Source organism: Nannospalax galili, unplaced genomic scaffold (genome assembly GCF_000622305.1).
Source record: "Nannospalax galili isolate Female #2095 unplaced genomic scaffold, S.galili_v1.0 scaffold290, whole genome shotgun sequence".
In the NCBI taxonomy this organism is placed as follows: Eukaryota; Metazoa; Chordata; class Mammalia; order Rodentia; family Spalacidae; genus Nannospalax; species Nannospalax galili.
Window position 1 is genome coordinate 980,937 of NW_008331486.1, and position 10,092 is coordinate 991,028.

The 10,092-nt window shown below is 42.9% G+C and overlaps 1 protein-coding gene across 5 annotated transcripts in view; it reads left to right on the forward strand.

Annotated features, from left to right (window-relative positions):
* The window catches only part of Rabgap1 (RAB GTPase activating protein 1), a 166,620-nt gene that overhangs the window by 154,200 nt on the left and 2,328 nt on the right, over positions 1-10,092 (forward strand). For all 5 annotated transcript variants that reach the window (XM_008824430.3, XM_008824420.3, XM_029559439.1 and 2 more), the window contains 5 exons: positions 2,329-2,421; positions 2,779-2,889; positions 7,393-7,497; positions 8,418-8,501; positions 8,960-9,031. In XM_008824430.3, coding sequence (XP_008822652.1) covers positions 2,329-2,421; positions 2,779-2,889; positions 7,393-7,497; positions 8,418-8,501; positions 8,960-9,031 — 465 coding nt within the window. The remainder of the gene's footprint in view (positions 1-2,328; positions 2,422-2,778; positions 2,890-7,392; positions 7,498-8,417; positions 8,502-8,959; positions 9,032-10,092) is intronic.

Here is a 10,092-nt window from a genome sequence, read left to right on the forward strand (position 1 = left end):
CTATGTAGACCAGGCTGGCCTTGAACTCTCAGAGATCTGCCTGCCTCTGCCTCCCGAGTGCTGGGATTAAAGGCGTGCACCACCACGCCCAATTAAAGACATTTTTTTTTAACTAGCCTTTTAAAAGTGTGGTTATGAGGAAAGTGTTGATTCTTCCTTACCTTTGCATGAATGAAGGTCAAGACATCCTGAAGATTTGTGATGATGTTCATAGGACTTGGTGTCTGTTATTTTTTTTAAGAAGGTGCTCAAGGAGCGGCATCTCCACTGCTCTCAATTGTCCTCTACTAGGACTGCAAAGAGCACTGGGAAGAATTTGCTGACCACAGGCCTCATTTATTTTCTTTGCTGCCACTCTTGATCCAGTAGGATTTGTTTGTAAATTTACTGATTACAAAGATGTTTTATTTAGGTGCGTTTTTTGTGAATCACTTAGGTACATAATAAGGTTTACCCTGACATTGCCCTTAAACCACAAAGACGTGTGTTAAGGATGTCCCTCTCCAGCTTGTGACCCCCATAAGTGATTACTGGGTGTGTCTGTGAAGACTGTAGCCACAGCCAAAGGCTGTATCCTAGCCACTGGCTCTAGGCCAGACTCCAGAAGCATCATTCCAACTAAAGCTCACAGCCCAGATAGAAGTCCAGGGTCAGTAGGAAAGGATCACCAGGTGCTTTAGCTGGACCAGAATTACAGACACCACACCAGTATACTGCAAACGTGCACCTAGGTCTGCCTGGATTCTTCATCTGTAAAATCAGCAGAGTTAGGCTAGACTAACAGTGTACACCCTAGTTACCTAGACCTGTAAGCCAGAAACAGATTGGCAGGTAATCAGTTCAGTACTAACCATTGAAGCTTTGAGAAAGAATGAGCACCAGCTTTGTAATTATTCTCTAGACTGTACACATCTACTTTATCACTACTCTGTTGTTTCTCACAATTTTTAATGTAAAATTTAAAATATAGGGAATGGACTAACAGTTTATAAGGAATCAAACAAAAGAGTGTTGCATTGTGAAGGGTTGTTCTCAGTCATGGTTAATCTTGAAGAAAGAGAAGGCCCAGCCAGTATAAAGGGAACACTCCCTATAGGCAGGAGAGCCAAGAGAATAAAGGGAAAAAGAGAGTTTTCCAAACCAGGGTGGTGGTGCGCTATTTTAACCCCAGTACTCACTTGGGAGGAAGAGTTAGGCAGGCAGGTTGGTCTCTGGAATCAAAGCCATTCTGGTCTACATAGTGAGTTCTAGGCCATCTGGGGCTACAGGGAGACCCCGTTTCAAAAAAAAAAACCAAATAGGCAAAAAACTTCCCAGAAGACAGTAGGGTGGTTAGTCATGGTTGAGCATGAAAATCCAGGGGAAAGGTTGGACTCACTGAGAGGGAAAAGAAACTAATCACACAGATGGCTTTAGGGGCATCCATTCTCTAGTGAGATTGGTAAGGGGCTGTGAGAAGTAGGGGTAGAAGGAAATAGGGACAGAAGGTTCTAGCTTGTGGTCTGTATTGGCTGGTAAGAAGACTCAAGAAAGGACAGTAATTTGATGGGCAACAGTGGAATAGTGAGCTCTGTGTTTCTACAGGCAGAGAGAATTGTGCCTATTTGAAAACAGCTAAGGGGCTAGTAGAGAGGAAAGGAGAGAGCAGCTTTGGGGAAAGTAAGATGGGGCCAGCTGTGGCTTTGACTTTATGTGTATGACTGTTTTGCCTGCGTGTATGTAGTGTACAAGTGTGTACGATGCCCTTGGAGATGAGAAACAGATGTTGGATCCCCTGAAGCTGGAGTTATAGACTGCTCTATGGGTGCTGGGAACAGAACCCTGATCCTCTGCAAGAGCAGCCAGTGCTCTTAACCACTGGGCATTTTGAGTAGAAATCCAGCTGCCAGGCCTTCTGTCCTGTATTTCACAGTTCCTTCTTGACAACCTTGGTCGTACTACATAATCTTGTAAGCCCTCTAATGAGGATGGTAAAAATGTACCCATAGGGAGCTTGTGGGGTTGCAGGTATAAAGCATTCAGCAACACACTGCTGGTGCGTGCTACAGAGAGTGGTAGCTCATTATTAGTAATACGAGGACCTGTTAGGACTCAGAACTCATGTTGGTGGAGTTTTCTGCAAGGTGTTCGATAGAACACTGTCAGTAAAAACCTTGGAAACCTAACAGCCTTGATGGAGTCTTGGGCTTCTATCTGTCTATGAAGATTTCCAAGTCAAAACAGTAACACCACTTCAGTAACTGGGGCAGCAGTTTCAGTCTTCAGCAGAGGCAATAAGCACCACCGCTGTCAAGTTCTTCTTAATTTGTGCTGTGGCTTACTCTACAGATTAGTCAGAAGAAGTTGAAGAAGTATGAGAAAGAGTATCACACCATGAGAGAACAACAGGCACAGCAGGAAGACCCCCTCGAGCGGTTTGAGGTTTGTTTTTTTTATGACCAAGATAGGAGCTTTCGGTTTTTCCTTCATGTAGTTGTGCCCATACCTAGCTTTGTTGAATCATTGTTAAAACTCAGTGCCACTCTTTATTTAGACTCAAGTTTCAGTTTGAATTTGCAAATGAGAAAGTAAGGTCTGTTTTGTTCTAAACCAGCTGCCAAGTTTGTTATAGTTCAGTGCTCTTTCCTCATAAGTAAAATAAGAGGTAGCCTGTTTGACAGGGTCACTTGACTTCATAGACAATAAATTGTTCATTTGAAAACATGTTAGGATCAGGCACATCTCCTGTTACTTCCAACTGAGCTTTGGTGCCTGCACCTGGTTCTTTTTGTCCTTCAGCGGGAGAACAGACGCCTACAAGAAGCTAACATGAGGTTGGAACAGGAGAACGATGACTTAGCTCATGAGCTGGTGACCAGCAAGATTGCACTACGGAAGGACTTGGATAACGTAAGTGTGTCAGACTGAAGAGAAAGCTCACACAGACACTTGATTCTCCTTTAGCAAGTGAAACCCTGGAAGTTTAGTGTTTACTGCTGTAGTTTCCATCAGCTCTGCTGTCTCAAGACACAGGCAGCCTTTCCTATAGGGACCTCCATCTGTACCAGGGTGCTCAGCCTTCCTCCTCTCCATGTTCTCTCAGTGCACACAGGTCCTAGCTGTCTCCCCAAATATTTCAGTGATTTTTTGACTTAATTCTCACGCTATCAGAGTTGGCAGCATCTAATTCTTAGAATGGCCTGAGCTCCTCACTAAGACCAGAGATTTTGTTGCTGTCCGTATTCTGAACCTGTTGGCATTCAGTCCAGTGCCTGAGCAACATGTGCTTCTATCTGTCAGAAGTGTGTATTGGCAGATGTTCCGTTTTTCTTTGTTTCTTCCTAATCTTGTAAATTTTAAAATGATAGCTTTCCCGGCAGAATGATTTTATTTTTTTCTATTTTCTATACTACATACATCCCTTAGAAGTTGTCTCATGTGACTTAAGGCTGGCAAACTTTTGTTTGTGGTTAAACAGGAAATATTTAAGGTTTTGTGGGCCTGTTGCCTGTGTTGCCACTACTTAACTATGCCATTGGTGCAAAAGGAATTCATAAATCAGCTATTTTCCTGTACTTACAAAAATAGGTGGTAACTGAGGCTGGCTCCTGGACTGCACTTGGCAAGTCTCTGACTTTCCCTCCTAAGCTCCTGAGGTGACTTTTTTGCATGTTGGTTTGCTAAGGCTCTAGCAATACACTTGGGCCGCTAAGGGCTATAAGGTTCTCATATTAATGTGTATCTACACATAGATATGTTTGATTTATATTATATATAGTAATATATGTTACAATATGTAATACATATGTATATTATGTTTAACATATATTATATGTAATAGCCCTAGAGAGTATGAACTTCAAAAAATCAAAAACTACCAAAAGTATATGAATGGTGTGCATATAGTTTATTTCTTTGAAAACATGTGCCTTTATTAGATTCTCAAAATAGTTTTAAAACATAAAAAGAAACATGGTATTACCTACTGGTTCTTATTTTATTTAGAAATAAAATATGGAATGAAACATTTCAGACAGACCTGAACCCTAACACGAGATCTAAATCTCTTGTCACCTCCTTGGACTCTGTTGGTAGGGAGGGCTGTGTCATAGGCTGGAGCAGGGGTTACATTGAGGATGACATGATTTGGTGTACTGTACAGGAATTTCCTGAAAAAAACAAAAGATCAAAAATCCCCTCTGCTTATGTGACAGTCAGATGTTCATGCTGAGAAGGCTCCTTTCTCCAGTTTTAGTGAGGCAAATGTTTCAAGGTCGTTAGCTGTCCATGGTCAAAACCTGGGATCTCACTGCCTATCCAGTCTTACTTGTCAGGGTTGAGTCTCCCGCCTTCCTCCTCCCTCTCCTCCCTCTTCCTCCTCCATCATCCATCAGTCCAGTTCCAGGGGATCCAGTGCCCTCTTCTGACCTCACATAACACAGGTGTACTTACACACATGCAGGCAGTACACTCATACACATAAAATGAAAATAATACATATTTTTTTACTATGATTAGTCCATTAGCTCTGTGGATATTGCTTTGGATTTTTCCATACACAAGCCGTATCAACTCTGAAGTCTGTTTTAACTTCCTTTGAAGCTGTTTTCCACTCATCTCCACACTGCATGAAGTCTTCAGAGCAGTTCTGGGGGTAGAGTAGGTGACAGGGCCTGGGTCCAGCTCTTGGCTCCTAGGACTACACAGAGCAGGCTGAGAAACTTTCCTCTGTTTCTCTTGGCTCAGAGTTTTGGTCATGATGGATGTTGAATTTTGTCAGATGCTTTTACTATAATATATTTTCATAGTTTTGTTAATATGATGAAGTAAATTAAGATGTAAACTAACTTTGCTTCCTATGATAAATCCCAGTTGAGGTTCTTGCTTTTTCTTAAAGACTCTCATTTGTTTGAGAGTACTGGGGTTGCACCTAGGGCCTCACACATGCTAGGCAAGCACTCTACCACTGAGCTAGATCTGAGCCTTTTTTTTTTTTTTAAGTATATTTTTTTGTTGAAATTTTGTGCATTTCATACAATATATCTTAGTCATATTTAGACCCCACACACATACACACCCTGGATTTCATGCATTCTGTCATATATGTTTAGGCCTATTGTCAAGTTTGTGTACCCAGATGTCCTTCTGTGTGACTTCATTCACCGGAGTTTGGTCACCTATCTAGCATCACTCCTTTAAAGATCAACTCTCCCTCACCCAGCAGTGATCAGTTGCCGATAGTCCCTCAGCTATTAGGGCCTCTTCCCCATTTCCCCAATTCTATGCCAGGTTTTTGTCTGGTTTGCGTTTACGTGGGTCTTGCGCATACTGTCACCATTGCTGTATCTTTTTAATTCTTGTTTGGGTTTCCTACTGAATTATCCAGGCATGCCTTGAACTTGTGTTCCCCCTAGTGAAGTAAGTCATACAGACCTAGAATTTTCTTTGCAAAAAATTGTGAATCCTTTTAGATAATGAGCTATACTAATTCTCTAAGTCTTCATGTGCTATTTAAATTTATAATTTTCTTTATTTTTATTGTATGTGTATGAGTATTTTGTCTGCATGTATATCAGTGCACCATGTACCTACCCACAGAGGCCATAAATAGGCATCAGATCCCTTGGAACTGGAGTTAGAGTTATTTAGTCACCATGTGGGTTCTGTGAATCAAACCCAGGTCCTCTGCAAGAACAGCTAATGCTCTCAACCTCTTGAGCCATCTCTCTAGCTCCCCTTTTTATAATGTCTTGTTTTGTTTTTGAGACAAGAGTTTCAGTATATGGCCCTGCTAACCTAGAATCTGCTAGATAGCTGACGCTTGTTTGGGATTTGTGGCAGTCCTCCCGTTTCTCCTACCAAATGCTGGATTTTCAGGTGTGCATCTCCTAGCCAAGCTTCCGTTCTTACAGTTCTGTCTTGTAATCAATTTATCCATTCTATCTTCTTGATCAAGTGTGTTGATATGTTGTTGGTACTTCCTTTTTTAAAAAAAAAAAATTTATATATATGCATGTATTGCATGTAGGTAAGTGCGCCCGTGTTGTGCAATGCCTGCAGAAGACAGAAGAGGCTGTCAGATCCCCTGAAGCTGGAGTTATGGACAGTTGTTAGCTGCCATGTGGGTGCTGGGATGCGAACCTGGGTCTTCTGCAATAACAGTGTTCTTACCCGCTGAACCATCTCTCCAGCCCCCATTCTTTTACCGTTTATAGAGCCTAGCTCTGCTCCCTAACTTGTCAGAGCTTCCTCTCCTTACTCATGTACAAGCCAGAGTGGACTGAGGAAGCTTCTGAGTTAGAAGGTTCAACTCTACCCCTGGTTGCTTCATACTCTTGGAATCAGTCTCTGTATTAAGGGCACCTATTCTAGGAAATGATGATGAATACAGGAGAGAATGTTAAGTGTATAGCTTGTGATACACAGTAATGCACAAGAGGTGTCAACCAGATTTGGGCGGGGCTGCAGATTGTGAACTCTGTAACAGGACTTCGTTCTCCTGTTCCCCTGTTGTTTGATATCTTCATTTTACTTGTGACTGCTTCTTCGGTTTGAGCTGCAGGAGGCAAGTGGTGAGCTGTCCCCAGGAAGGTGGCTCACCTTTACTGTTGTGCTGGTGTAGCTGGCCAGTGAACTGCCTCCTGAGTCTGCATGACAGTTGTCTCAGTTCCACATTTCAAGTCCCAGCCTTGTGTCCCCATAGTAGTAGTGTGGAGTGTAGAGCTCAGGGTCCTAGCCATAGAACTTTAAGTATACCAAAAATACCATCTTCCATTACCAAGGAAGGTTGTCTAGGAGGGGCCAGCAAAAATCATTTCTAGCTAGTCCTTGATTATTATCCAGCATGATAGTCACTCTTATTATCCTTGAAAGGACCAGTATCAAGCACCACAGGATTTCCCTTGGATTCACAGATCCACTCACTAGAAATTTTGATGTGCTTAGGAGTAGAACATAGCCATTAAAGATAAAAGAAAGTACCAGAAGAGGGCAGCTTCTTTATTGGAGAAGTTTAACAACAGCAAATACAGAATTAGTTGGATGAAGCAGAGGCAATGAAAACCATTTAGAAGAGAAAAACTGTGGCTATTAAAAATGATAGCTAGGCACTCTGCTGATGCTTTATCCTTCAGCTAAAGAGCCTGGAACTTAGAAGAGTTCTTAGTGACCTATCCAAGTGGTTATCAGTCAATGTACAGTGATCTGAGGCCAATCAAAAGCTCAGCTCATGACAGCTGCCCTGCACTACCACCATAGGAGACAAGGCCACACACATGAGTTTAGTCTCGGTGTAACCTTGGACATAGGATTCCTCTGTGTGGATCAATTTCCCCATTGTCTTAAAATAACATCATGCCAGGGAATATAAAGCCTTTCTGGTTCTGAGCTATAAGCATCTTCTTAATGTTTCAGGCAGAGGAGAAAGCAGATGCACTAAATAAGGAGCTGCTGATGACCAAACAGAAGCTGATTGATGCAGAAGAGGAGAAGAGACGGTTAGAAGAGGAGTCTGCACAGGTGAGGGGACCCTCACCCCCTCCCATACTCCTTTGAATCTTGTAAATGCTGGTGAGTTAGGAGTTCACCTGGAGGTTTTCTCAACACTGGTGAACCTGGAGATAGCTGGCTCAGTTACTTTACTGAGGCCTTTGTCATTTCCTCCATAAAGGTAACAGTTATTAAAAATTTAAAGCATGAGTTAGACAGTGTGTCAAAACCCATCCTTTGTTGAGGCAGGAGAGACTGCTGTGTATCAGCATGAAGTGCATTGGAAGAGGGTTGGCATGTACAAGATAGGGAACATCCCAGAATGTCTGGTCCTCTACTGTGTGTCCTCTAGTTTAATCACCCTCAGAGCACACTGAGTCATTCATTGTTTCAGTCACTAGCAGAGCTGTGGGTGACATGTGACTGAAAGCAAGCCCCCAGCCCTCTCCCTCTGCACTCCACCAGGAGAGCCACAGCTGCAAGGGTGAGCCATGACCAAGCACTGTAGGCAAAACCCGAGAGCTGCTAAACACTGCCATCTTCTGGGCTTTTCAGTCTGTCTGGCCTGCACTGGCTCCTTGACCAAGCGTACAGTGGCTGGCAAAACCCGAGAGCTGCTAAACACTGCCATCTTCTGGGCTTTTCAGTCTGTCTGGCCTGCACTGGCTCCTTGACCAAGCGTACAGTGGCTGGGAACAACTTCTGCAGAAGCCCCACTGAAACTGGGCTCTGGCATATTTGCAAGTGTTGACTATTTTCTCCCTTTATTGGCTTCAAGAACCAGAGTTTAGTGCTGCCCAAGGGTCAGGGAAAAAGGCGGAGGGGAATAAGAGACCAGCTAAGCTTAAGTGAAACATTTTTGGAAGGCTCAGTTCTAAACAGTTAATGTCAGAGCTTCCTTTATTTCTCATTTACAACCCCCCCCCCCCTTTTTTTTTTAATGTGTGCAGTTAAAGGAAATGTGCCGCCGAGAACTTGACAAGGCAGAATCTGAGATTAAAAAAAACAGTTCTATCATTGGTGACTACAAGCAGGTGAGTCCCTGCACTGAGGCTGGGCTGGGCACCATAGTGAAGAATTTGCCCTCAGGCCCCAGCACTGAAGCACACAGGCTTCAAACCCCAGTTCTCCTCTTAGTCTCACTTTGAAAATAAGGAAACTAATCTCCATCTTGAAAGACTGTCAGGATTCAGACAGACATGTTTGCATAGTGCTTAACATACAGGAGGTAAATGAAAATCAGTGTTTCTGGGGCATTTCAAATGCAGAGTGATAGATGGTGGCTCTGAATGTTTGTAAACCAACTCTCTGAAGCCAGTGGAGTTTTGAAAACACAAACAGATTGCGTTTTCTCACTTCCATACTGGGGTCTCATGGTGGTCTAGAGTGCTTTGCAGGTCATTTCCCGTCACACACACACACACACACACACACGCACGCACACACGCACACCCCGCCCCTCCCCCAATCAGTTTGTGGTTTTGTTTTTTAGATTTGTTCTCAGTTGAGTGAAAGACTGGAGAAGCAGCAGACAGCTAATAAAGTGGAAATTGAGAAAATTCGGGTAAGACTTCCGTGACTGAAGAGATCCCACCTGGCTTGTTATGACCTGTCCTTAGTAGAGCAGGTTTTCAGAGGAGCATCTGATAAAGTGCCTGTCACTCATGGGGCTTGACAACTCATGCCTGTGTACTCCAAGACCAAGCATGAGATTTCAAAGTCCAGGTCCTGAGATTGGGACCATCACTGTGAAAAACGTACTAGGTGTCATTGAGATGGGAGTGCAAGGGGAGGGTTTGTCTCCATTCTGCAGAGAAACTCCCACCATTCATTCCTTCCCTTCTCCTCTCATGAAGACTTTGATGGCTACTCTAGGGGGCTTTTGTAGTTGGTATTTTCTTGTGCTCACACTTTACAAGGAAAATGACATACTAAAAGATGCTTTAACAACATGGTAGACAGGGGCCTTGCAGCATCTGCACAAAGTAGTATGACAGCTGGACAAAGATGGTCAGCTTCCACAAATGCAGGGTGTGGTGGCACACACCTTTAATCCCAGCACTGGGGAAGCAGAGGCAGGTGGATCTGAGTTCGAGACCAGCTGGGTCTTCAGGGAGACTGTGTCTCAAAAAGACAGAAAAAAAAAAAAAAGGCCAACTTCCACCATCACTAAAAGTGCCTCTGCTTTAAATCTCATTTTCTGCTTCTAAAATTTCCACAATGCTTTGCCCCCAATTTGAGAAACAAGATAGTGACCCAAAAATAAAATCTTTTTACTTTTGCTCTCTTGGGGATTGAAACTGCAGTCTCCTTACATATGCTAAGCTCATACCCACTAACTGTATTACACCCTCACAGCATTGTTAGGACCTGAGTGCTTATTCTGCCAGTCTCTCATATTCTGAATTTAACATTCATTCTAAAATATGCTTTTTGGAACATTTATTTTCCTAAAATTGGGATATGGATGGCTTTTGTGGTATAATTAACAGAATAGTGACTATATTTTATATACTTTTTTAAAGTTTTATTATTCTTTTACTTTTTTTTTTTTTTTTTTACTTTGTTTTGAGACAGGGTCTCCCTGTAGCCCCAGCTGTCCTGGAACTCACTATGTGGACCAGG